Below are 23,683 nucleotides of genomic sequence, written 5' to 3' on the forward strand. Positions count from 1 at the left end.
TTCATGAACCAGTGTAATGTATATATACAACATAAATAACGTAAGCTAACTAGTGATACGAAAACTCATAGAATGTTTTTTTCTTTTTTTTTTGTAACACCCTCATAGATTAGTCTCCCTAAAGTATAGGAAGGTGTCCTTATCCTCTCATTATATAAACTCAGTGTGTATGTATATTCTATATGATAAAGCTTTTCACTTACAAATCTTTTTGTAGATTATATAAAGAACTTTAGCAACGAAACAGATTGTACTTGTATAAACTCACTCATTCATCTTCCTTTGTTTCTTTTTCTTTTTAAATTTGTATCCATTTATATAATAACTTTATGAGTTTAGGTACAAACATATTGGTGGAGAGGAACTACATATTCGTGATTAATTAGGTTTAGAAAACGAATCAAGGAGGAAAAAAAATTGCTCAGAATTTTTTAGAAAGTGGAAGAACACGAATAAGAACCGCCTGTAGTTCTCAGCTCCGAACACGGCCAAGGACTGACCTTAAGCGAAGTTCCAATAACATCTGAACACTTCCACGACCGGTCCGAGTTAAAGCTTCCATGTATATTAATCTCACTCAAACATATCCCTGTAAATATATGTTGGCGGAAGTTATTTAAGATTGAATCAAGCATATGATCGATATGGTAAACTAATAAAAAATAATAATATAAAACTTTTACCTGTAAAAGGCGAACCCTTAAGGCCTTGAGCGGATCCAGCGTTTCGAACGTTAACTCCCCAAACGTTACTGATATGTATTCCTTTAACGACTGGGAGAGCGTTCGGGTTATAATTCGCGTCAGGGTGATCTCCCGTGTCGCCAGCGATCTTGATCCCGTACCTTGCGTTTTCGACATAAACGTTGGAGATTTTAATGTTTTTGATGTATCCTCCACGACCAATGTTTGTCTTGATGTTGACTCCAACCCCCATATTGGATAGACTGATGTGTTCTGCTACGACGTTCTTGATACCTCCTGACGTTTCGCTTCCTATAGCGATACCTGCGAAAGGGGTCGATCCTGTGATGCGACGGATCGTTATGTTTGAGCTTGGACGGCCAAAAGCTATTCCGTACTCGTCCCAACCGCTTTTTACGGCAACAAGGTCGTCTCCTGTTGAGATGTAGGAGTCTTCTATGCAGACGTTGGAGCTGGAATCTGTCAACAAAATTAGAAAGTATCTCTGGTTCAGAATAAAGTATTGTCATTACAAATTCTACTGGGTTTCATAAAAAAAAATGATCATTAAATATTTACTAAATTAAAAAAAAATTAAAGACTTATTTCTGTCTATGCTAAAAAGTTTTATGGTCCAAGACTAATGTTTCACCTTGACCTGGAGTTACATTGTATAGCATGGAATAACTACTATGCACACTAAAACATGTTTCAAGTTCTTAGGTAGACATGTTTGATATGTATCTAACTCAGCAACTAATCTAATAGTCTATTGTTTCTTTTTAACATAGTAGTCTATTGTTGATTGAAAAAGAGAGTTTTTGCCTATACAAACCTGGATCGATTCCATCAGTGTTGGGCGAATCTTGTGGAGCTAAGATGGTAACGTGATGGATGACAACATCGCTGCCATAGACAAAACGAGGTAAATAGTTAATATGTACCAGAAGCAGAGGAAGATATGCTTGGGACATCAAATGTAGTAATAATTAGCTAAATATATATATACCTGCAATACACAGGATGAATGTTCCAGAAGGGTGAATCCTGGAAAACAACATTGGAAATTATGATCTCCTTAGAGTTTTTGAGCTCGATTAGATTCGGTCTAGTGAACTTTAGAGTTCTACTGCGCCACAGGTTCCACCACACTTCTCCTTGACCGTCTATTGTCCCGTTTTCTCCTGTGGATATAGATAGTATATTGCAATTTAATGTCAAAAAGTGTTACACTACTCAGGTGCGTATTATATATAAATGGAAGTATAAAAGGGACCAAACTCACCAGTGATGACAACATCACGAAGGCCATCGCCATGAATAAAACTCATATACCGTGCCCCTGGTAACTCCCTCCCTCTTCCATAAGATGGCAAAGGATCAATCAATGGCCAGTTCCCTGTATCCTGAAATTAAACACACACATACCATAAGGTCACAAAATAATTTTACAAGAGTCACATTCTGCAATTCTAATAAACTTATATTAGTGAATCTGAATCACCCACTATTTTTTATTAATGAAATTTAAAATATCCGAGTCAGAATAAAGTAGGCTTGAAGTTACGTCAGGCCAAACGAAATGGACGTGACTAAAAGAATATGCACAAGCTCAAAATTGGTCATAAGACACACACACTGACACATTAACATACAGTGCAATGACAGTTACTAGTTTTTCTTGTTTTCACACACTTGATCGACAAAAACATATGGCAGCATCCTACTCTGAGTTGATGTGAAACTCTCCCACTAAACGATGATGAAAACCTAAACTGTCCACACTCCTATAACGTTAAAAACACTCCAACCAACATTTGTTTACTTTTATCCCTCAGATTTCTTTTATAAATATATGACAAGTATCCACTAATAGAGTATACAATATTACCGAAATTTTGACAAAATTGGATAACGCGACAAAAATTGCCAGCTATCTCTGGGGTCAGCTATTGAAACAAGGACATAAATACACTAACATTTTAGCCCCCGACGGTCCCCATGATGCTCGGACCTACCAAAACCACTCCCAGATCTCAAACTAGCTATTAATTAATATACGTGCATGGTTCCCCACATCTTCTTGTTTTCTTAACATCTTACCCAAAAATAACTTAACTACAAAGATCAACTTATTTACATTTTCAGAACTCAGATCCAAGCAAGCGGTCAAGACTCAAGAGGAAAGAAAGAAGCACTTCTAACTTTGGAATATTAAACTTAAAATATCTATAAGTCTGACAAAATTGAAATGAAAACATATTTTCTAGCAGCTGATCACACTAGTCACTAGCACTGAGTGTCGATATTATCCAACTCAATTCAAGAAATCAAGAGTTGAGAAAAAAAAAAGCAAGAGTAGAAATACTATATTATTACCTGAACAGCTTTAAGGACAGCGCCTTTAGCCAAGAAGAGAGTCATATGGCTGGTGAGATTGAAGCTCTCCGTGAGAAACACTCCCGGAGGTATGTACAGGAGCGTGCCTCCTCTCCTCTTAAGGTGCTGTATTCTATAAATCGCTTCCCTTAAGGCGTTCGTGTTCACCGTCCTGCCGTCTCCCACGCCGCCAAAGTCTGTTATCGATATCTTATCCTTCCGGTTCTGTAACGGGACTATTCCAGAGCATGTCGCCTCCGCATCACCCAAGGAAGATGAAGAGGTGGACAGCAAAGTGACGGCCAGATACGAGAAGAGCAGCGTCGAAACAGAGAGTCGCCACATTTTAGCTTTTTCTTTGAGAGAGAGAGAATCTGCGGTGGGATTAGATGTCTTCCTTACCTTAGTAGTTACATTATTTAATGAGGAATAATAAAAGCGCGCAACGAATAACGTGTCTGAAAGTTCGTGCGTAAGAAACAACGTTTAGTGGAAGCAAAGCACGTGTCTTAATGGGCTAGAATTTTTTTTTTATTTGGGTCATATATCGTGTACACTAGCGGTCCAATGAAAATGGGTCATATGATGGTATGTTATACCACCTCTTATGGATTTCATAGACGGGCGTTAAGGAAGCTGGAACTGGAACTGGAACTGATCTCGACTTGAGCTCTCTCCAGGTATTCACTTTGTACTATTTTTGTTCTTTAAAGTTAATTGCTCTTTCATAGGTATTTTGCCTTTTCATTAACAAGCTTTTTGACAACAGTTCTTGATAGAGAAAGACATGTGATCAAGCAGACCATGGAGTTGCTGATTTTGTATCACACCATAATTCAATGTTCCCCTTGATATTTTTTTTAGAAAACAGATCTCTTAAATGTAGTAAAAAAAATCAGCGACCCAAATGGTTTAACCACCATATAAATCCAACACAAGATGGGATACTTTAAGCTCAAGAGTTTGAAAGGATTAACAATTAAACTTAGTAATTTAACAGATAAAGTCAGATTTGAAAAGAAGACAGTATGTAGCAAGCTCTGATCTGATGCTATGAAATATTGTTACACAAATGATAGAAGAGCCTACTGAGAGACGCAAAGAAAAAACAAAAGAGACCGGATATTTGAGGAGGGATTTACTTTCTGGAAGCTAAGCTCTCATTGGTTGTCTTGTACATTTCATCGATCACACTCTGTCAAATGGGAAAGAAACTTGTGTTAACACTTAACATCATTACATTGTAAAATATCGCTTATAATCCGCATTATATGTTATACCTGGAAGTGTTTCAGCAATTGAGGCCTCTTCTTTTTGTAGGTCGGAGTGAGAAGGTCGCGTTCCATGTCAAATGGCACTGGGTCTAGATGAACCGCCTTGATGATCTCGAACCCCTTCATCTGCAATATCCAACACAATAAACTTTTAAAAGAATAAAAAAAAAGAAGAGATACAAAAAGAGTCATGAATCCATAACTCGGATGAAAATTATAAGAGAGAGAGAGAGCAACCTTTTTCTCTTTGCCCATTTTCACAAGTTCTCCGAGGATGAACTCCTTTGCCTTGGCGTTTTGACAGAGAGCGTTGTAGTCACCGCTCACACCGTTTTCTGCAGCCCATTTTTCAAGGATATGCTGGTTTGGATTGGCGACTGCCACTAGGAATGATTCAAAGCTGTTCCCGTACACCCACACCTAATAAGAGTTTTTGATGGAAAGATTGTGATCATTACCAGATGAGAATCTTTCCCGAATATTTTACATATCAGTAGCTATACTTACGGAATCAACAGCTTGAACTTCACCATAGATGTTTTCCAAGTTCTCTACCGCAACATACTCTCCTTGTGAGAGTTTAAAGATATTCTTCTTCCTGTCAATTATCTTCATGCTTCCATTTGGTTGCCATTCACCAACATCACCTGATGTTATGGCGAGATGCCGAGTGTCAGAAGAATTCACCGGATTACAAAAGCCCATATTGTAACTAGTTCCTTATAACTCTATAATAATTTTGTTCCTTTTTTAGATAAAGAGATAAACCTGTGTGCAGCCATCCATCAATAAGAACCTCTTTTGTGAGGTCTTCACGTTTGTAGTATCCAGAGAAAAGGGTCTTTCCCCTAATGCAGATTTCACCACGTGGAGTACTTGCAAGAGCATCATATTCCATCTCGGGTACAGATTCAAGGCGGATATCAACGTTTGGCACTGGTGGTCCAACTGTCCCGAGCATGTCCAGTCGGTCCGGCAGCGAGACGAAAGTTCCAGCACAGCTCTCAGTTAGACCTAGAAAGGAACAATCATACAACGGGAAAGAAGTCAAATCTACATTCTCTGCTGATATGGGATCAATACATTCCAGTACAGATTTTGTTATCCTAACCTCCCTTGATCCCCTCTACACTGAATTAGTAAGTATATTAGAGTTGAATCAATTGCATCAACCCAAGGAGAAACCTTAAAGGTACGATAAAACGTTTACAACCAAACACTTATTTTGGTCAAAGTTGATTCATTACTCTACCACCAGTCATCCGACATCAACATTCACAAACCAACTTTGGTAGTTTATGCAGTTCATTTAGATCTAAAGATTCAATTTTGGGAATGGGTACCATATCCTTGAAGAACATGACAGCAAGCCACCACTCTTAGAAATGACTCTACGTGACTAGCGAGAGGAGCAGCTCCCGATAGAATGATCCTCACATTGCCTCCGAGCCCTTGTTTAACCTTGAGTGAGAAAACAATGGCATAAATTTGCTATAAAGTTTCATAACAAAGAGTGATAGTTTCTCCAGATATTTTTCTAGTGAGTTTAGTTAAATAAAGAACTTTACTACCTTGCTGAATACAAGTTTGTCACATAATGGAGAGGCCTCTACATGAGACTGGCCTTTCTTCATATGTCCATATTTACTGATGATGTTTTGAATATGTTAGATTTAATAGCTTAAAAGACTAGTGGAACAGATAAGTAAAGTGAAGTCTGACTTACAAGGAAAATGCAGAATCAAACATAAACTTTTTGAAGAATCCGCCAGCAGCAAGCTTCTGCTGAAGACCTGTTGAATATAATAGGTCGACGTATTAAAACACGGAAAATTTCAAAGAGAAGAAACAATGTAACTAATGGAATCAAAATCAAATCCACGGCTCGAAGAAAAATTAAGTTTTATATAATAAAAAATGAGACAACCACCAAAGAAGAAAGACCGAAAGCTTATCAGACATATTTTTGTCGAATTAATAATAGTATTCCTTGCATTCGATATATCTCATCACAGCTTGTAATAGGTTCATTCAAGAGTGTTTAGTGGTACAAATGTAGTTGTTTGAGATAAGTAAATGATACTAGAGCACAATTAAATCAAGCGAGGAATTGAGTATACATAGGTATTAGGCATTTCAAACATCTTACCTGAGTAAACTCTATCTAGGACACGAGGTACAGCGCAAAAAATAGTTGGTTTAAGCTCGCCAAGGTCTTCTATCAACAACTTGACATCCTGTGGAGACAACAACCCAGAGAAGGTTAAAGTAAATTTTTCAAAACTGGTTTACATAATAAGCTTTGAGCTGCTGTACTGACCCCACGCCAGAAGCCAATTGCAGCACCATGTTGGATAAAACACTCCTCGATAACTCGGTCAAAGATGTGGGCAAGGGGAAGATAAGAAAGGTACACATCTTTCACAGTCAACTGTTGATTGAAAAGCCAAAAAGAAAATTGATTAAAGCCAGAGCCAATTGACAAAAGAAACTTGAAGATGTTAGTGTCTTTGTGAATCATGATAAATGCATGAAAGCAAGAAGGAAACTCACGGCTTCGTTAGCGCTTTTCAGTAGACGGATCACTCCAGCGATAAGGGTAACAATGCTTTCGTTCGATATCATCACTCCCTTTGGATCACCAGTGGTTCCACTAGTATACATAATCGTGCAAATGTCACTCTTCTTTTTGATGGGAAGATCATATTGCTTTCCTTCGCCCTGGAAGAGATATTCGCAGTAGAAAGTGAAAACATGGTAACCATAATTGTTAGACACTCACCACTGGAGAGATAAATCACAGATTCAATATGTTTTAGAAAAAGTACACGACAAGTCTCATACCAGTTTCAAAAATTCATCCCAAGCATATATAACCAACCCAAAAGTTTCAGCTGCTTCCTTTTGTTCACTTGTGACACCACCAAAGCTCACAACGGCTGTATTTATAATCAAGCACAACTGATCATTAGCAACACATGTTGAATGCCAAAAGGGAAGGAAACACAAATAAGAATAACTCACTCTTCATGTACTCTGTCGCGTTTGGGCATGTCTTAAATAACTAATAGTCAAAAGAAGAAGAAAAAAAAAAGGAATGATGAGAAATCGATACATAATAAATCTAAACAAGGAAGATACAATTCATACTGTACCTCAGAGATCTTCTTCTCCTCCACAAAGACAATTGAAACCTCAGAATGGGTAATAATGAATTCCACAGCACCAGCACCTAGTGTATCGTACAAAGGGACACAATACAGTCCATGTGCGTTACATGCCTGCATCAAAAAAAAGTCCACTGTCAGTCCTCTAACAAAGCACAGTCCATTTTAGTACAATGATCCAGCCGCAAGATTACCTCCATGCTTATGATCCACTCAGGAGAATTAGCACCATAGATACCACATTTAGCTTGCTAAACTCCCCACAAATCAGAAAACACAAGATTTTAAGTAACTAAAAAAAAAAACATCCAGGAGATAACAAAAGAAAGGTTGAGATTAGATTAAGATGTTAACCTCCTCAACTCCACAACTTCGGAGAGAGTTTCCCAGCTTTATAACAATGTCGTACACTTCTTGGTACGTTTGCCATACATACTTCCCCGGCTGAACACAATAAAACAACACACAAGTGAATACATCTATAAATAAGTCTATAAATGAAAATACAAAAAAAAAAACCGTAAACAAACACCTTTCCGTCAACAATCTCACGGCGGCCAAGCATCGGATTCTCTGGATACTTCTCAACAGCCATCCTGCAAACAACAAGAAGGATCATGTCAAACCAAATAATACCACACTAAACCAAACGCATGCAAGTCCAAATCAACAAGGCATAAAACATTTTTAGCTCTTAAGATCGACCTCAACTACTAAACATAGATCTAGTAATCATCAAGGCCATACAAACAGTAGATAGAAAACTATACGAATCTGACTACTCGAGAATTTCAAAAAAAAAATCGAAGTCAGAACAGTTTCCACGATCAGTCAACCGTCAACGATTTAGATTCACAGATCACCCGATAAACACTTAGACTCATGCAAAACAAACTCACCGGAAAACATCCCAGCAGCTATCCATTCCTTCGATCGGCTCCGGGAAGCCGTCCTTGGCGAAGAAACTTCTGTACACAGGTCCAACGGATGGTCTTCCATCGCTACCTTCTTTGCCTTCCTCCACTTGGAATATGTATTTCTCCGGCTGCTGCTGCTGCGACATGATCGATCTCTGAATAGAAGAAGACTAGAGAACTTTCTCTCTGCTATTTGTAAACGGAGAGTTGAATTTGAGGTAGGGACCACGCGGCTTTTCGGATGGGAGTTATATAATAAAAGAACCTACTGCGATTTTGATTGGTTGCTCTTCACTGACCATACGGTGTCAAATGGTCAGCAAATCCTTTAGTCAAAACTCTTAATGGGCTACGTCTCTTCCTATTAAGCCCATTACGGAACGGAGATGGTGCCGTTCATATGTATTCATTGTTAGCGTAGCAAAAGAGTTATATAATCTAATGAAATTTAATTGATTTAACAAGCTTTTAAGAGAAAATAAACATTTATAACCATTTTCTTTGATTTTGATCTATAAATAGGCAGTTTTTCAAAGTCCTACTAAATCTGATTTTTTAGAAAAGTACAACTTCAAAAAGTTTATTAGATTAAAGTCTGAGGTAAAAATCAAAAGTTAATACCATCATCTTTAGACTTAATATTCACTTTTGAAAATAATAAATATTTTAACCATATCAGGAAATTTTGTTAACTAATTTCAAGTATTATCTGCAAAACTAGAATAATATCCACAAAAGGTTGTAAAATATTTTTTTAAAAATTACGCTATAAGACATTTTATGATTTTCTTATTTCACTATAAACCATATTTCACATGAAGCATATTTTTCTAGTGTTTTTGACCGTTGCATCCTATAACACATCTCTCTATATCTTATCTTTTCATAACTTTTATAAACTCTTATTTTACTTTTTCGTTTCACATTCTATCAACCCTAGTTCGACTAAATATCTTCTGTTCCCGAAAGATTCATGTTTCTTAATTCATATTTAAAGATATTGAAATCTAAAACAAATTCACCTTTGTCTTTAAATCTCTTTCTCCTAATATACTTTTTCATATGCCATGAAAACATCAATTCCGATGATGGTTTCTCTTCCATCATCGTTGAGAGAAGAAAGAGTAAACATATATCAAAGCGAGAGGTTGAGTCTGCCAATCCTTAATTACTTCAAGAAACTGCGTTCTAAAGATTGGAAACCGCTTGTTAGAAACCAGGCTCTGGATTGGATTCTAAATGTTTATTTTTTTCTTGAATCTGGTTTGGTCTATGTTGAGACTTCATTTTCTGATCAGTTGATATATCATTGATGTTTGTATTAAAAAAAAGCTTCTCATATTTAAATGGAATCTTAATATTAGTTGAATGGAGAATTGAGCAAAATAAAAGTAAAAAAGAAAAAGGATGGAGGGAAAATGCAAATGTGGATAAATGGCGGGAAAAGGACGATAAAGTCCCTGGGGTTATATAACAACACTTTCAAGTCGCTAGATCCTCAGTTATAGCCCAAAAGCACTCCTTGTGCTCAGCTTCACACCGTAATTTCTCCCACCAATCTCTTTATCTCTCTCGCTCTCCCTCTGATTTCGATTGCTCTCGTTTTGTAAAAGGAAAAAAAAAAAGAAAATTATTCTGAAACTCTATTAGTAAGCAATTGATGTTCATGCGAAGAAGAATCTAGGGTTTTCAAAATTTTCAGAAAAAAATAAATTTAGGGATTCTCTCGTTGAGTCTTTCCAATAGGTTCTACTTACATCCAATTTTATCTCTCTCTCAGGTGTGAAATAGTAATCGGGATTTTGGGGTGATTGCGAAAATGGCGTCGGGTAGTTTCGAGGATGAAGCTGAGACGACTGTGACGATCGACGAGTACATCGAAAGCATGGATGCCGAAGAGCTGGTAATCTCCTTTCTTTTTACGAAGAAAAGTCTATTTTTTTTCACATTTCGCCTCTGGGCTAATAACAAAAAACGGGGGAAATATAAACCCTAATTCGAGGGGTTTGTTTTCTTATAATTACATCAACACTGATTATTACAGTCTCGAGCTTGCTAGTGATTATGTGTGTGTTCAACTGTTTCTATCAAAATCGCTAGTCTACGAATTGGGTTTCTTTCAGAATCTTGTGTTGTGTTTTCTGTATTCACTAGTTATTTTTTGGTAATTTTTGTGATCCTTTGAAGGAAGCTGACTTGGTGTTGGGTGGAGACGAGGGAGATGAGTGTACTTACCCAAAGGGTTACATGAAAAGACAGGCTATTTTCTCTTGCCTTACATGTTCTCCAGAGGGGAACGCTGGAGTTTGCACTGCCTGTTGCTTGACTTGTCACGATGGCCATGAGGTTGGTTGGTTCATATATATTTAATCAGATTATGTCTTGTCTGTTTTTGATTTTGTTTATTGATGGTTGAATATTGCTGTTTTGGTTGTGAAGATTCTGGAGCTCTGGACTAAGAGAAATTTCCGATGTGATTGTGGGAACTCCAAGTTTGGAACTTTGGCCTGTAAGCTTCTCCCGGGCAAAGATGTAGAGAACTCCGAGAATTCTTACAACCATAACTTCAAAGGCTTGTACTGCTCTTGCGACCAACCTTACCCTGACCCAAATGGGAAGGAACACGGGGAGATGATACAGTGTTGTATCTGTGAGGATTGGTTTCACGATGAGCATCTCGCTCTCAAACCTTCAGACAGTGTTACTAGCCTGGTTTGTGGGCATAGCTTAACCCTTTGTTTTTTTTTTCTTCCTATGGCTTGTCATTCGTTTTGTGATGTTTAGCAGATTCCAAGGGATGAGGAAGGAGTGCCGGTTTATGAGGATTTCATTTGTCAAATCTGCTCTCCAGTTTGTTCGTTTCTCACACTTTATCCCGAGAAAATTTGGGCTGATGCTAAAGTTGATTCCAATGGTCCAACCAATGCTTGTTCAGACACTACCGAGTCAAACCAAACCCCCACAGCTACTGAGCCTGTCCAGCCTGAGAACAGTACTGAAGCTGAAAAACCTGTTTTGAGAGGATGCACTGAGAAGCTCGCCGAACCTGAACCCTTTCCTGCGGCTGGTTGTGCTATTGCAACAGGTCTAACCTCGTGTATTGAGTTTGAGAAGAAACCGCTGTTTTTAGCCAAAAACTGGAGGAACATGCTGTGCAAATGCGAGACGTGCCTTGAGATGTACAGCGAGAGAAAGGTTAGCTACTTACTTGATGCAGAGGATACGATTGCTGAATACGAGAATAAGGCAAAGGAGAAAAGAACAGAGAAACTGGAGAAACAGGAAGGCGAAGCACTTGATCGTTTGAACAATCTCGACCATGTAACTAAAGTTGAGTTCTGTCACCGCGTCAATAACTTCAAAGAAGGGTTACGGAGTTTGCTGGTATGCATTTAAAAGAACTTTGATTCCCCCATGACCCTCTTTAATCCACAGCTTAGAAAGAAAAAAAAGACACTCTGATGATCCTTTTTTTTGTTTTTGTAGGAGTCTGTTGGTACTTCAAGGGCGATAACGTCTGAAGATGTCGAGCAGATGTTCTCAAAGCTGAAAAATAAACGCAAAAGGATGGAGTGAGTTTAGTAGTCAATGATGAGAGGAGAGGTATGAGTATAAAGGTATTAAAGTCGTTTCTTTTCCATATCTCATGTTAACTTTCTTTAGATATGTGTGCTTCGTCTCTGCCCTTTTGACTATCTTTAGCTCCTAAGTTATGCAAACAACTTTGTACTTCAGTGTATGGAGTTTTAAGCATTTGTGTAACAGCAGACTATTATCTATATAAACTACTAGTTTTATGACTGCTATTTTACTTTTCATTTTCAGCTTGTTTTTCTATGAATTTAGAAAATTGAATTACAAAAATCTTCTGTTCACTTCCTTTCATTTAGTAATGGTTTTAACATCCAAGATTGAGGACTAGAAAAAGAACTGGCACTCTTTCAAGTCAATTTGGTTTGACCATGGATAATTGGATTTACATAGAGCAAATAGTTTGTGTCAACTTCTTGAACCCTGATACTGGGATTTAGTGGCGTAGAAGACTGAACATTAAACTAATCAAGTCTGGTCTTTAATATTGGGCCTTTATAAACTACAAAGCTGTATGTGTTGGGCTTGAGATTACCAAATTCAGTTTACGTGTGAGCCTCATATAAGATAAGACTGAGATGTTACAAAGAAAAACCAAATTGTTTAAAGGTATGACAACCTTTAATAAAGGGTTCAGGAGAAACCTATGATGATGATGGATATTATTGCTTGACCACAAAAAAAAAATTGTTTGTTAGGAAGCGAAAAGCTAATATTTCCACGTCACTATTGTCTTTTTGTTATTTTAAAAAGAAAAACAAGTATATTTAATTAAAGTTGTAACTTTGTAAGTTTGTGGCCCCTTGGAAGTGAATGAATTAGACGACAGACCCCATGACACCGCCACGTACTTGTTGTCCTTTATGCAGTTTCCACGAAATTTCGCCCATCGATAAGAATTGATAGTAGTACTATCCAACAATTATATAACGCGTAGCATTAAATAGTATACACCATGATAAAGACCGCTTATTAATGACATTTTGCGTCTAAGTACTATATCCCATAGTAATTAAATATGCCGAATTATTTGGTGTTCATATAATATGTACGTTATTAGTATAAGATTTAAATGCCAGTAATTATGGTTAACACATCACAATCGTACATATTCAGACGATATAGCTATAAGACAACGGTCTCAACTGTATTTGCGCATTGTATAACTTACGAGAGTGTTTTATATTTTTCTCAAATGCTTATATTTTTAGTTGTTGGGATTGAATTTTAACAACCAATTTCTGTTAGTTATATTAAATTGTTCTTGTGTTAATTTGGCCTTGGTCCCTAAAATCCGGAAATAATGAGTTTGACATTGTTTGAAACAGATCATACTATGAATTATTGGATTCTATATTACTATTAATGATTAATTTGCAAGGGAAACGAAGATGAATGTGTTATGTGTCGATAAGCTAGTGCCTAGTAGCATGTGACCTTTATTTTTAATAAGAGTAGATGGGGTTTTATAATTCGAACTAAGTATACCATTGAATCTAGCGAAGGTTATATAAAAGAGAAGGAAACAAAACAGGTTGGCGGTTGGTATATAAATGTGCGTTGCCAGGTTTTAACACGGTTTTGGTTTGGTTTAAAGGTACCACCTAACCAAAGAGAACATGATATTGTCTTTTACAATATTTCTACGTGTAAATCTGTCATCGAGATAATACTTTAGGCGCATGCAGCATATATAATCCAGACGTACTCGCTTTGCATTGAATTTTAGGGTTTAGTTATTAATTAACTTCGTTTCTATATATACTTGTTTTTTTGCTGGTGAAGATGTTCTTCCTCGTTAAAAGAGATATATTCCAATCAGATATACGACAAAGATATAACAACGTAAACTATATTTTTTAACTAAGGAAACTGAACCTTGAACTTAAACTTTCCTCTTGATCCATGACTAGGCCAGCATGCGCTAATACTAACATGGTGTAAAACATTTCATCTGACTTTATACTAAGAGTTCAACAAAGCCAGTCTTCATGCTTAAACTACTAGACTACCATATCCACGGGCCACGGTGGTAATATAATATATATCTTGTAAATGTGTTTGTTGCATATTCATCGCAGATTTAGATGAATGTCAGCTAAACTAGTCCAGCTACCACCAGTTGTCGTTAGTGATATTGAACTATTAAGTTTAGGTTTGTTTAGCTTTGAGTTATATCTCTTAGTCCCATTTTTGTTGTTGTTGTTCAATTAAACTATAACAAAACTAAGCTCTTCATAACCGAATAACCATTTTTGTTGGTTCAATTTATAATAAATATAGTAATGATAATGTACATTTTAAAAATATAAATTCAACAGATCAGCATCCTTACATTGAGTCATCCATCTATCATTAAACAGACCTAGCTCAACATTGTATATAAACACCATAGACCACATTGATCTCTGCAAGTGTCCAACTTCAATCAGATTAATTCACACAGAAGAAAAGGAGAAGAAGAAAGATTATTTTTTCTTGGGCATTTCCCAAGTTTTCTTTTTTCTTCTACAAACTTTTTTTTTTGTGGGCATTTCCCAAAAATATCATTTTCCGTTTTGTTTCAAAATTTTCTTTTATATTTTATAAAAATGGGAAACTGTTTGAATGGAGGAAGCAACCTTAAAAGAATGGTTCAAGAAGAAGAAAAAGAAGTGAAGAAAGATTACAACAGAAAAGATAGGAAGGTGAAGATTGTTCTAAGGAGAGACGAGTTAGAGAAACTCATTCTCTTCCAGTTAAACGCCGGTGGTGACGTCCAAGGCAAAGGAGAAACAACTTTGGCATCCTTCGGCGACTTTCTCAGGGAGCTAGAGGCGGAGAGATTTGCCGGAGAAGCGGCAGCAAAGGCTGCTGAGGAAGAGGAGGAGTCTCGCCGGAGATGTCGAAAATGGAGGCCTTCATTGGACAGAATCATTGAATGGCCTGAAGAAACACTTGCGTAATTACTTTTCTTAATCCTTTTATTTTAGATCATTAAGTTTTTTTTTATTTGTTCAAGATGGGATTTTTTTGTGGGAGAATTTGCTTTTGCCTGATTTTTCCTACCTTTTTCCCGATGGATTTTTTTTTTCACTTGAGAAATGTTATGTTCTCAAAGTGAGATATATCTTCGGTGTTTTTAAACTGGCAGACGCTTATTTTACCACAGAAAAATTCCCAAAGAAGAAAAAGTACGAAACTATGTATTTTGTTTTCGTCTTTCATGTGTAACGTTCAATGTGTCGAGTGTTAAAACATAAATAAACTTGTGTTGCTTTGTCTTTATATAATCTCAACTAATTTGGTCAAGACCTTGTCCCTCAACGTCATGAAGATGTATTGATAACGCAATTTGATGTTGTTAATGCATTAAATAAGTCTATAAACCAAATTAATTTGCTAACAACTTAGCATCAATACTAAATAGTGATGGTAGTTGATTGTGTTGTTTATTCAATGCTACACTTTGGCGTTTCTTCGAGACCTGCCCTACAACGAACACCGCATAACTGTTATGAAAGTTGACTAATACGTCTTCAAAATTCTATCTACTTCGGCAAAGTGCAAACTGCTATCAATGAGGACAGATCTATGTGCAAAAAAATGAGGACAGATCTATGTACAAAAATAAATAAAATGAGGATAGATCTATGTGCCTCGCTGGACATGTGGAAAACAAAAAGTAGATGAAGAATAATCTTAATTTTTTTGTCAAAAATCTTAATTTTTTTGTCAAAAATAATCTTAATTACAATATACATTTTTTTGGTTGAAATCTTACTATATTTCTTAAAAAATTACTATATACTTTTAAAGAGAATATTAATTAATTAAGTTTCGCAATATTTGATTAGCCTTGCAATTTTATATTGGATCAATTATAAGCTTTTTACTGTGAGCAATAATTTATTATAGATCAATTATAAATTACTTAAGATATTAAAGTTGAATTAACCGTTGTTTTTATTCCAAAAACTTGGCTTAGGCATTTTCCACCGGATTTTAATCCAAAAGCACAATAAAACCAACCTCTACCTTCAAATTGTATTGACACCCATCATCAAAATCATATAAGATTCAGATGATATGTTTCAATTTCATATTTGATTATTTAGATCTTCCCCAGTTCGTTCCTACTTACACAACAGTATTATACTATGATACTACTATCTACGTGACAACAATAAAAGTAAGTAAACCCAAAACCTTCTTATATATGTGACAAGATATATACACACGATAACTTGATAGATATATATTATCTCTAAACCAACTACAAAACTTCGATGAATAAGCCTGAAATTAAACAAACTAAAAAAAATTAGCAGCCATTTCCTTTTTCTCTCATCATTACAACTTAGAAGCAACCACGACCACATCGAGTTGAAGCTGATGATTCGAAAAGTATGCAATCTGGTCCACTACATGCTCCAAATCCAAAACGCTGTCGTCTTTGCATTTCGCTAATAGTCTCTGAGCTTCCTGCTTGGTCATCTTGATCTTTACCCTCACAACTTCCTCCTTCCCTTCAACCTTATTCGAACCTTCTTCCTCTTCCAGAGGCTTCTCCTCAGGTTCGAACTCATACCTCACTGGCTTGTTGGGTTCAAAAATCTTATTCTTCTCCAACTGAAACCTCACAACTTTACGTGGCTTCAAAGGTTTTGCCATCTCGTCATCTTCATCTTCGAACCTTAAGGATCTGTCAATCCTCTTGGCTCTTTGCAAGCAACGAGACTTTTTGATGGGTGCTACTGAACACTCTGATCCATTTAGAGGCGATGTTAAGTCGTCTTTGAAGATTGATTTTGCTTCTAGAACGCTCTCGTATCTTTCTTGAAGTCCGTTGAAGCATTTAGCTAATGAATCCATCATTTTTTTCTCTATTGATAAAGGGAGAGAAAGCTTTAGTGTTATCTTCTTTTTTTTTGTGTGTGTGTAGAATTGCAAGTTTATTTCTCTGCATATTTAAGTAATGAGAGACAAGAGTATATATAGGAGACCAAGAATGTGATTTGATTAATAAGACACGTAGTGGCGTGTGTTTTGGGTAAAAGGACGTCGTTACTTTGCCGTGGGGTACTAGAATTTATTCAGATTTGTTTTGTTTTATTATGAGAAAAATGTAAGGGAGCATCGGTTACTAACTCAATACAAAACAATTAATTATAAGTTATAACGATCATATGAGTCTATGTGCGTCTGCTCGTGAGTTTGGAATCAGCTAAATGAGCATGGTATTATTGTAAACGAAGCAAAACGTAATATCATCATTAACCAGTCAAAAGCTTTACCATGACTTTAAAGGTTTCTCTCTTATGCGTCTGAAAAGGATATTAAGTAAATAATGTCACATTTATCCTATTTTCAATCAATCACTATTATCTATGAGAAACATCTTTAGATACTTTTCGTTCTCATACATTTAAAAATACAAAATTTCCACAAACAAAAGTGATGCCGTGCCCCTAGGGAATTCTCTATATATGAAATGGTCAATTTAACCATTTTGAATTAGTTTAACTATAGTAGAAAAAATCTCATTAATACTAATCAAATATTTCAGTAACATCCACACACAGCTAACAAAACCTAATAAATTTGAACACATGTGTTTGTCACAGATTCTTTGCGTAAACTATCGAACTCTGAATAGTAACTGATTACGATGTCCTGAGAAATATAACCGTGTATGAAATTATATGGTATATAATTAATAGAACGTCGGCTAATAGTATCACTGGCAATTCATATTAGAAAATTCGTATATATTTTATAACATTCATTACTACAGTATGGAGTTTATACGTAGAATTGTATATATTAGAGTAGAAGAAAAGAAACACATAGGTCGGTTAATTTTAGTTTTTAGATAACGCGTTTTAAAGCTATACCAATTTTTGGTGCTTGATGACCAACCACTTCAAAAGTTTTAGAGGTTTGACCAAGTCATACATTTAAAGTTTCCCATCAAACACTCATATGCTCATGTCTCACTATCTTAAGGAAATCATCATACTATATACCCAATAGTACATATCTGATAATATTATTCCAAGTTACCAAAATGTGATTATCGAGTCATACAAGTGTTCTATAATTGTTATGGACCTCATAAAAACTACTAATATTATTATACATTCACAACCACAACTTTTAATCTATGCAAACTATAAGAGTGTGTTTGAATACTTACATAATACTGGTAAATTGGCAGAATGATCACGCGATTGGGCATCTTCTTAACTTCTTACCAATCATACATTCACACTTCACATGTTCTTACCAATAACACCTTTTAATACATTTATTGCCATTTATGTTTTTCTTTTTCAATCCAACAACATACTTGAGTTCCGGTGGTGAGAGATGAATCAATGGAGTGTCACAAAGACCACTGGCCTAACACAAAGAGAAGGAGGAACCCCTAACATAAAAATTGAGCGAACCGAGATCGATTTCAGTTGGTGCTGCAATCACAAAACCGGAGAATACCGGAAAATAAAAAAACACATTGGAATGGGCCCATAGGTAGTTTTACGTGGGCTTAGCAACAGAAAATGGCCCACAATTAAAGAAACTTGAAAACAAAGCCGAAGGTTCGAAGAAGAAGAGAGGAAACATAGAAAAGTCGCCGTCAAACATTCTCACCTTTGGCATTGGCAGCAGAGACACGAACGAACGAAGGAGAAGGGAGAAGAGATGAACGTGGTTCATGGATTGAAGAGGATTCCTCGCATTAAGTTCCCTCAGCGTCACCTCAAACCTTCAGGTTTTCATCTCGCTCTCTCCTATGCTTCAGAATCTGTCTCCTTCTTCCTTTTTTTTAACAAAGTTTCATGATTGTTTCTCCGAATATTTTGATTTATTGTTCTCCGATCTGTTTCGTTCGGTGAAAATACCCCCCCAATGATCCATTGATTCGCATTTATATATGTATATTCAACGTTTCTAGAGTCTTTGATTGTTTGGGATATGAAACGTATCGAGAATTAAAAAAAATTATAAGCAAGAACATGTTCGTTTACGATTTTGTGTAATAAAACGGATACCTCTTACATGATGTGTTATGTCTTAAAATCATCACTAGCTTTGTCCTTTTTCTGCGGTCAAAGGATATAGATTCGTCTAATAAAGTCATTGTAGATGTTCTTTTTTTTTTGTTCAAGCTTTTTTGATCTTGGGGTGGGTATTAAAAGTTTTTGTACCTTATGATCAAATTACAGAGGGAACGAAACAGGTGGAAAATGAAGCAGTAGATACATTCTTCTTCTCCAACCTGAACACCCCAAAGACTATCGGCGGGAAGGCGTCGTTGCAGCCCAAGCGCACCCCTGTTTCTAACGAAGAGATGGAAGCCATTTTGGTACGTAACTTCTTGTTGGACATGAAGTCTATTTCTAACCCTTTTCTTTTTTTTTTAGTTTGCTTACACATGTCTGAGGTTATTTATAATCCTAACTACATATAACGCCCGGACCAACTACTAAGTTTTATCAACTACAAAATTGAACTCTTTTTTTAACTTGTCCTTTTTTTTCCTGTATATCTTTAACAGTTGGGAGGCTGCATCTGATCACAGAATCGTGGACCTCTTCTCTTGTTCGCCATTAGCAGAATATACTCACGACTCAAGATTTGGTTTCTTCAAAAACTAATGTCGTTTACACAATAAAAACAGACTCAAATTGCAGTCTTAAAACCTGATTTATATTCTATACTGATTCAGTGCATTTTGCTCCCTATTGATTGATACATTATGGTTTTGGACTTCATCTTATTTTATATATATATATATATATATATCACATGCGGAAGCTTTTTTTAGAAGCAGTCAGAAACCTAAACGCAAAGGTACGTTACATATACATTCACAAGGAAAGGAATCGAGTAGAGAGAGAGACTAGAGAAAAGATCCACAACTTATGGTGCTGCCTCGTTTTGCATCTGTTCGATAAGAGGCTCAAGAACACAAGACTTTGGATTCTTACCCGGTGGTCCTTTCTCTCTCCTTTCAAGCTCTTCAAGCCTGAACGTTATCAGACGGTCCCAGTTCCCTCCTTCGAACAGGACACCCGCTTTCCCGTCCGTGATCCTCTGAACTATCCCGCAGTACATGTGGTAAGGACTGTTCGCGTTCTTGACTATAGCGATCATCCCCGGCATGAGAAGCGGTAGCTCTGGAGCTCTCGGCTTCTTCTCCGTAGCAATTGTGGACACAACATCATCGCTTCCTCCTCTCTTCGGTTGCGGTGGTGGTGGTGGGTTTTGTTCGATGAACGTTTTCAGTCCCTTTTCGCCGCCGGGGAAGCCTCCGGTGAGACCCATCATCTCTTTCTCGAAACCGTCTTCAGGAACTTGAAACGACAAGCTATTCTCGTCGTCATCGCTCTCTTTCTCTCTCTGGTTCTCAGTCTTTGATGTCTCTTCCTCTATGTTCCTCTGTAGCTCCTTCTCGATACCTTTCTCTCCGTTGCATAATCCTCTTCCTCCCATCACCTCCCATAGATTGAACTTAGCCATGGCCTTTACTCGACGAACGTTTGACTGCTGTTTTGAAGGCGGGAGAACCGATCGGTTTGGAGTTGAAAATAGATGTGTCTGGCCGAGAAACTTGGTTCCCCGAATGGTTGGTATAGTGATCGAAGAAGTCGCCATTATAAAAATTCTCTCGAGTATCAGCTTAGAGACAAGGAAAGACAAGAAGAAGAAGGAAGAAGCGTGATCTGCTTTGTCATAAAGACCACATATCATGATTTCAGTTAGATGAGTTTCTATCTTTTTTCTCAACCTGATCCGGTCGGTTTATGCCTAACCGGAAGGGTAGTTATGTTTGGGCTTTCACATTAGTTTTAAAGTGGATCTTTATTGGAATTTTATTTCATTTTTATGGGCCTTGAATTAAAACATGTTGCTGTTTTTACTTTGTTTTTGTCCATCTTTTTGAAAAGACAGCAAGGAGATAAAATCATGAGGATATGTAGTTACTCCTGATCATCCTCACTCGCAGGTAGAGCTATCAGCTGCAGAGTTAGAATCACTTGGATCACAACTTTATTATGACTTAGAAGAAAGGGAAGCTTACCTCAAAGCATAGTCGGTCATGTGCTCTAAAGTTGTTCCCCATGCTCATATCAAGAACTGTACATTTTTGATAAAACTCATCATTGCTTTTATACCTTAACCCGTCAAGGTCTACGATTTGAGTACTCCATCACTTCTAAATAACAGGTGAACTAAGATATATACAACTTAACACTTAACACACATGCAACATTTAAACCGTGATGACTTCAGGTGGATTGTCGGTATTGCGCCATGATTGCTGGTCTGAACCAAGAAAGATTACCAAATGGATAGCAAGGCATTAGATTGAAGATTGAAGATTGTTTCATGTATAGTTTTAATTTTTAATGTAATAGAAAATACTTCTGTAAGGTATAGTTAAAATCTATGTGACCACATTTGTTGATTTGTAACTTAGTGTGAAAATAGTTAATGTCACGCCATTTCACGTGTTTAGTTTGATTCTTTTCTTGTTATCTCCCTCTTGATTCCATCTGATTTAGCAGCTAAAGACTTTGGAATATATTCGTTTCTTGAATAGGGCAATGAATCTTGTTGGAAAGAAGTGTAAACAAATGGCAATAAATCCTGCTCCAATTAAACCGGACCGGGACCAGACCCGATTTTATCTAAGTATATGCTTTTGCTTGGTATAAAATCGTCCAACAGGGTTCAAATTTTCCTGAGTTTCTCTGTTCCTAAATACTAACACATCACTCTTCTTTTCAGTCTTGTTGCATTGCATCGTATAACACCAGAGATGAGCTCCCAAATCTGCAGAGCAGCTTCTAGGGCAGCAAGGTCTCTTCTTTCTTCATCTAAGACCACTCGTTTCTTCTCCGGTACGTAAACTCTTAAATTCTTAATTACATCTATTTATTCTTAAAATATGGACCAAAAACATATTTATAAACATTTTGAGGAAGGATTATTACTCCCTCCGTTTCAAATTATATGTCGTTCTAGAGCAAAATTTTTGTTTCAAAATAAGTGTCGTTTTCGGTTTTCAATGCAAAATTTATTGAAAATATTCTCTATTCTATTTTTATATTGGTTGATGTGTATTGGTAATAGTATTTTTATTTTGGAAATATGTAAAATTAAATGTTTTCTTAATCTGTGTGCAAAGACTTAGAACGATAAATAATATGAAACGGAGGGAGTATTTGTTTTTTCAGAAGGCAGAGCCACTGGTGCTGCAACAGTGGTGTATGCGTCTGGAAAAGTTCCTCAGTATGCATCCAACTTCAGACAATCAGGTTCTGGCTTCGCCTCTAAGAGCTGGATCACCGGTCTCCTCGCTCTTCCTACCGCAGGTTTCACATACATAAATGTTGGCTGTGATATACATTCTATAGGACATTCACTCAAATCTCTACTTTGGTAACAAAGTTAGGTAACTCTAGAAATGATGTCTAGAAACTTAAATGAACTGTTTAGGTTTGTTTGTTTCTAATCATGTTGTACGTAAGCTTTGATGAATATACCCTTGCTTTCTTTGCATGGTTTCTATGCATAGCCTTCATGCTACAAGATCAGGAAGTCCATGCTGCTGAGGTAATATATCTATATATCTTTCTCTTAGGTTATCTCCTCTCCTTTTTGTTAATTAGATTTATCATTTTACCTCTGTTCAATCAGCTGATGGAACGCACTTTCATCGCTATCAAACCTGATGGAGTGCAGCGAGGACTGGTTAGTATAGATAGGCCTGAGTTCTTTGCTTTTGTATTCCTTTTTTTGGGAGGTCTAATGCTAAATAGAAAATCTTGCTGCCCACGTCACCAGATATCAGAAATCATTACCCGGTTCGAACGCAAAGGATTCAAGCTTGTTGGTATCAAAATCATGGTTCCTTCGAACGGTTTCGCGCAGAAGCATTACCACGGTCTAAAGGAAAGACCTTTCGTCAACGGCTTGTGTAACTTCCTTAGCTCAGGCCCTGTTGTTGCCATGGTAGTTCAAAATAACAACTTAACCTTGAAACCATTAACCGACTTGGTTTAGCTAGTTTGTCATCGAAAACACACATTTTGAACTTGGTTAAAGGTATGGGAAGGTGAAGGAGTGGTAAGATACGGACGTAAAATGATTGGAGCCACTGATCCTCAAAAATCTGAACCTGGAACAATCCGAGGCGATCTTGCAGTTGTTCTTGGAAGGTAAAATTATTTTGTTGAACTGTGTAATACATATGTATGGTTCATCATTTGGTCAGAGATTAAATATATTTGGTTTTGTTTGTCTCGTGGCAGGAACGTTATCCATGGAAGTGACGGAGCAGAGACAGCTAAAGAGGAGATTAGTCTGTGGTTTAACCCTGAAGAACTCGTTTCTTACACCAGCAATGCTGAGAAGTGGATCTACGGCCAGAACTAAAACTAATCACCTCCCTCTCTCTTTTTGTGCCGTTAGATCAAAATCCAAAATCTCAACATAAATAAATAATTACTGTGTTAATCATTTGTAAGTAGCAATAAAAACGATAATCACCGTTTGACTGTGTTAAATGGTGTGCAAAATTATGCACCTTAACACAACTCACTTATCAATGTTTGATTACCGGGGAAATAATAAAGTTCGTTTTATTTACATACGAACCAATAATATAATGCCACGTATGA

At 36.7% G+C, this 23,683-nt stretch overlaps 8 protein-coding genes across 10 annotated transcripts; 4 read left to right on the forward strand and 4 right to left on the reverse strand.

Moving 5' to 3' along the window:
* Positions 1–281: 281 nt before the first annotated feature.
* Positions 282–3,494, reverse strand: LOC108842026 (probable polygalacturonase). Its single transcript, XM_018614824.2, has 6 exons — positions 3,063–3,494; positions 1,969–2,089; positions 1,693–1,867; positions 1,519–1,589; positions 684–1,163; positions 282–589 (listed from the first exon to the last, which is right to left on the reverse strand). Exons 1-6 carry the CDS (start codon positions 3,405–3,407, stop codon positions 432–434), a joined length of 1,350 nt encoding a protein of 449 aa, XP_018470326.1. The 5' UTR covers positions 3,408–3,494; the 3' UTR covers positions 282–431.
* A 528-nt stretch (positions 3,495–4,022) lies between these two features.
* Positions 4,023–8,637, reverse strand: LOC108842024 (long chain acyl-CoA synthetase 4). Its single transcript, XM_018614821.2, has 18 exons — positions 8,403–8,637; positions 8,036–8,099; positions 7,858–7,947; positions 7,698–7,754; positions 7,492–7,617; positions 7,361–7,400; positions 7,181–7,275; positions 6,890–7,057; positions 6,657–6,767; positions 6,486–6,573; positions 6,063–6,129; positions 5,908–5,983; positions 5,680–5,797; positions 5,105–5,350; positions 4,844–4,983; positions 4,574–4,756; positions 4,343–4,462; positions 4,023–4,257 (listed from the first exon to the last, which is right to left on the reverse strand). Exons 1-18 carry the CDS (start codon positions 8,564–8,566, stop codon positions 4,201–4,203), a joined length of 2,010 nt encoding a protein of 669 aa, XP_018470323.2. The 5' UTR covers positions 8,567–8,637; the 3' UTR covers positions 4,023–4,200.
* Positions 8,638–9,895: 1,258 nt separating this feature from the next.
* On the forward strand, positions 9,896–12,226 carry LOC108841818 (uncharacterized). 3 transcript variants are annotated; one of them, XM_018614582.2, is made up of 6 exons: positions 9,896–9,961; positions 10,201–10,323; positions 10,608–10,766; positions 10,860–11,132; positions 11,208–11,804; positions 11,907–12,226. In XM_018614582.2, exons 2-6 carry the CDS (start codon positions 10,240–10,242, stop codon positions 11,994–11,996), a joined length of 1,203 nt encoding a protein of 400 aa, XP_018470084.2. In that variant the 5' UTR covers positions 9,896–9,961; positions 10,201–10,239; the 3' UTR covers positions 11,997–12,226. The 3 variants fall into 3 exon arrangements, with proteins under 3 accessions (XP_018470084.2, XP_018470086.2, XP_018470085.2); XM_018614584.2 differs by having other exon boundaries at positions 9,955–10,069; XM_018614583.2 differs by lacking the exon at positions 9,896–9,961 and adding an exon at positions 10,087–10,105.
* Positions 12,227–14,359: 2,133 nt separating this feature from the next.
* On the forward strand, positions 14,360–15,274 carry LOC108841824 (uncharacterized). The gene has a single exon (XM_018614594.2). It carries the CDS (start codon positions 14,603–14,605, stop codon positions 14,954–14,956), a length of 354 nt encoding a protein of 117 aa, XP_018470096.1. The 5' UTR covers positions 14,360–14,602; the 3' UTR covers positions 14,957–15,274.
* Positions 15,275–16,181: 907 nt separating this feature from the next.
* Positions 16,182–16,974, reverse strand: LOC108841822 (uncharacterized). The gene has a single exon (XM_018614593.2). The coding sequence runs from the start codon at positions 16,866–16,868 to the stop codon at positions 16,344–16,346; it is 525 nt and encodes a 174-aa protein (XP_018470095.1). The 5' UTR covers positions 16,869–16,974; the 3' UTR covers positions 16,182–16,343.
* Positions 16,975–18,604: 1,630 nt separating this feature from the next.
* LOC108841825 (uncharacterized) lies at positions 18,605–19,797 on the forward strand. The gene is made up of 3 exons (XM_018614595.2): positions 18,605–18,765; positions 19,220–19,359; positions 19,552–19,797. Exons 1-3 carry the CDS (start codon positions 18,696–18,698, stop codon positions 19,567–19,569), a joined length of 228 nt encoding a protein of 75 aa, XP_018470097.1. The 5' UTR covers positions 18,605–18,695; the 3' UTR covers positions 19,570–19,797.
* On the reverse strand, positions 19,797–20,767 carry LOC108841819 (NAD(P)H-quinone oxidoreductase subunit S, chloroplastic). Its single transcript, XM_018614586.2, has one exon. It carries the CDS (start codon positions 20,745–20,747, stop codon positions 19,917–19,919), a length of 831 nt encoding a protein of 276 aa, XP_018470088.2. The 5' UTR covers positions 20,748–20,767; the 3' UTR covers positions 19,797–19,916.
* Positions 20,768–21,776: 1,009 nt separating this feature from the next.
* On the forward strand, positions 21,777–23,676 carry LOC108841820 (nucleoside diphosphate kinase IV, chloroplastic/mitochondrial). The gene is made up of 7 exons (XM_057003175.1): positions 21,777–21,901; positions 22,238–22,375; positions 22,579–22,615; positions 22,703–22,754; positions 22,848–23,015; positions 23,109–23,221; positions 23,315–23,676. The coding sequence occupies exons 1-7, from the start codon at positions 21,820–21,822 to the stop codon at positions 23,436–23,438; spliced, it is 714 nt and encodes a 237-aa protein (XP_056859155.1). The 5' UTR covers positions 21,777–21,819; the 3' UTR covers positions 23,439–23,676.
* Positions 23,677–23,683: the final 7 nt, after the last annotated feature.

The sequence above is a fragment of the Raphanus sativus genome, chromosome 2, assembly GCF_000801105.2.
Source record: "Raphanus sativus cultivar WK10039 chromosome 2, ASM80110v3, whole genome shotgun sequence".
Taxonomy (NCBI): Eukaryota; Viridiplantae; Streptophyta; class Magnoliopsida; order Brassicales; family Brassicaceae; genus Raphanus; species Raphanus sativus.

Excerpts from the sequence above, each read along its gene's own strand:
- LOC108842026 (XM_018614824.2), bottom strand. The coding sequence starts at position 3,407 with ATGTGGCGACTCTCTGTTTCGACGCTGCTCTTCTCGTATCTGGCCGTC. Across the intron at positions 2,090-3,062 it reads CTGTCCTTAAAGCTGTTCAG|GATACAGGGAACTGGCCATT; the intron begins GTAATAATATAG and ends GTTTAATTTCAG. Across the intron at positions 1,164-1,518 it reads CACTGATGGAATCGATCCAG|ATTCCAGCTCCAACGTCTGC; the intron begins GTTTGTATAGGC and ends TTTTGTTGACAG.
- LOC108842024 (XM_018614821.2), bottom strand. The coding sequence starts at position 8,566 with ATGTCGCAGCAGCAGCAGCCGGAGAAATACATATTCCAAGTGGAGGAA. Across the intron at positions 7,058-7,180 it reads GGGATGAATTTTTGAAACTG|GGCGAAGGAAAGCAATATGA; the intron begins GTATGAGACTTG and ends TATCTCTTCCAG. Across the intron at positions 4,463-4,573 it reads AAATGGGCAAAGAGAAAAAG|ATGAAGGGGTTCGAGATCAT; the intron begins GTTGCTCTCTCT and ends TGGATATTGCAG.
- LOC108841818 (XM_018614582.2), top strand. The coding sequence starts at position 10,240 with ATGGCGTCGGGTAGTTTCGAGGATGAAGCTGAGACGACTGTGACGATC. Across the intron at positions 10,324-10,607 it reads GCATGGATGCCGAAGAGCTG|GAAGCTGACTTGGTGTTGGG; the intron begins GTAATCTCCTTT and ends GATCCTTTGAAG. Across the intron at positions 10,767-10,859 it reads CTTGTCACGATGGCCATGAG|ATTCTGGAGCTCTGGACTAA; the intron begins GTTGGTTGGTTC and ends TTGGTTGTGAAG.
- LOC108841824 (XM_018614594.2), top strand. The coding sequence starts at position 14,603 with ATGGGAAACTGTTTGAATGGAGGAAGCAACCTTAAAAGAATGGTTCAA.
- LOC108841822 (XM_018614593.2), bottom strand. The coding sequence starts at position 16,868 with ATGATGGATTCATTAGCTAAATGCTTCAACGGACTTCAAGAAAGATAC.
- LOC108841825 (XM_018614595.2), top strand. The coding sequence starts at position 18,696 with ATGAACGTGGTTCATGGATTGAAGAGGATTCCTCGCATTAAGTTCCCT. Across the intron at positions 18,766-19,219 it reads GCGTCACCTCAAACCTTCAG|AGGGAACGAAACAGGTGGAA; the intron begins GTTTTCATCTCG and ends ATCAAATTACAG.
- LOC108841819 (XM_018614586.2), bottom strand. The coding sequence starts at position 20,747 with ATGATATGTGGTCTTTATGACAAAGCAGATCACGCTTCTTCCTTCTTC.
- LOC108841820 (XM_057003175.1), top strand. The coding sequence starts at position 21,820 with ATGAGCTCCCAAATCTGCAGAGCAGCTTCTAGGGCAGCAAGGTCTCTT. Across the intron at positions 22,376-22,578 it reads CCTCGCTCTTCCTACCGCAG|CCTTCATGCTACAAGATCAG; the intron begins GTTTCACATACA and ends TTCTATGCATAG. Across the intron at positions 23,222-23,314 it reads CTTGCAGTTGTTCTTGGAAG|GAACGTTATCCATGGAAGTG; the intron begins GTAAAATTATTT and ends GTCTCGTGGCAG.